At 41.6% G+C, this 1,240-nt stretch overlaps 1 protein-coding gene across 1 annotated transcript; it reads left to right on the forward strand.

Moving 5' to 3' along the window:
• KRTAP27-1 (keratin associated protein 27-1) lies at positions 1-600 on the forward strand. The gene has a single exon (XM_006155271.1). The coding sequence runs from the start codon at positions 1-3 to the stop codon at positions 598-600; it is 600 nt and encodes a 199-aa protein (XP_006155333.1).
• The last annotated feature ends 640 nt before the right edge of the window (positions 601-1,240 follow it).

Genomic DNA, 1,240 nt, shown 5'->3' on the forward strand with positions numbered 1-1,240 from the left:
ATGCCCCATAGCGACTACCACTCACTTCGTGCCCCACCACTCTCTGCCATTGAACATGGCTCTAGTCCCACAAGCTTTGAAGATGGATTTTGTTTGCCCAGCAGCTGCTATAGCAGAACCTGGCTCCTCGACAACTTTCAAGACACCTGGAGTGAAGCCACCAGCTGCCAGGTGACCAATTGTGAGCAGGACAGGCTCCCAGAGAATAGCTGTGTGCAAAATACGTGCCTTTCCAGAGTTGTCCAAACAACGTATTCCAATTCCAGGCCCTGTGAAAAGACAACATGCATATCAGGACAATCCTCAGCAGCACTGGAGTGTGTTTCTCAACCTGGCCAGGCAGGAAGCAGCCAACAAAAGGGGTTTATAGTCCAGCGCTGCCAACCTGCAAGCTACTTGGTGAAGTATTGCCCACCCAAGACCTCTGTGTCTAAGAATTGCCAAACTCTGGAATGTGAATCCAGCCAATGCCAATCTCAGAGCCCTGAATCCAGTTCCTGTAGGACTTCAGTTAATGTAGCACCTGGGCCGCAACTCCTGGTAATGCCCAACACTTACGAACCAACTTGCTGTGTTACTGGTGGTTTGCAATTGCCTTAGTGAGTTAAGAATTTGTAAGGGGGGAGCTTATTCCAATTTAGATTAATTCATTTCTGATATTTAGAAACTTTTATTTCTCTAAATATAAAATATTGTGTATGTGTTTGTGAATGAATGAACATGGCTTCTTCTGTTACTGTCTTCAAAGACACGAATACATTTCTGTTGTTCTTTTGGGCATTTCAGAGAGTAAGCTAGAGTTGGAAAACATGTTAACTATTTTAGATCACTATGACACTGTTGGTTAGGGCAATAAGAGTTGCAACTAGGGAATAACATGAGAACTTAAAAAGTTAACATTCCATTTGACTACTAGTCTATCTATGGAAATATTTAGCATTATATTTATTAATTAATATGTCACTAATATCAGAAATCTACAAAATATTGGAGTTAAAGTAGACCTTGAAGCCTACCTAATCCTGTGAATTCTGATACATTCGACACTATCAGAGATTGCCCATGTATTAGTAACATGAGAACTACAACTCCAGTAAAATCTGGGCCTACTCATGGTGATCCACTTTTTGTCCACATCCTTAAGACGTGAATAGCAATTCTCCGTTAGCCAGGAGATGAAATTTACTGCTTAAAAAGTGCAAGAGCATTTGGAATTTCATGCCTACGAGCTTTACAAGCA

This window comes from Tupaia chinensis, unplaced genomic scaffold, assembly GCF_000334495.1.
Source record: "Tupaia chinensis unplaced genomic scaffold, TupChi_1.0 Scaffold000443_1, whole genome shotgun sequence".
Taxonomy (NCBI): Eukaryota; Metazoa; Chordata; class Mammalia; order Scandentia; family Tupaiidae; genus Tupaia; species Tupaia belangeri.

What these genes read in the sequence shown, in the direction of transcription:
- KRTAP27-1 (XM_006155271.1), top strand. Translation starts at nt 1, where the DNA reads ATGCCCCATAGCGACTACCACTCACTTCGTGCCCCACCACTCTCTGCC.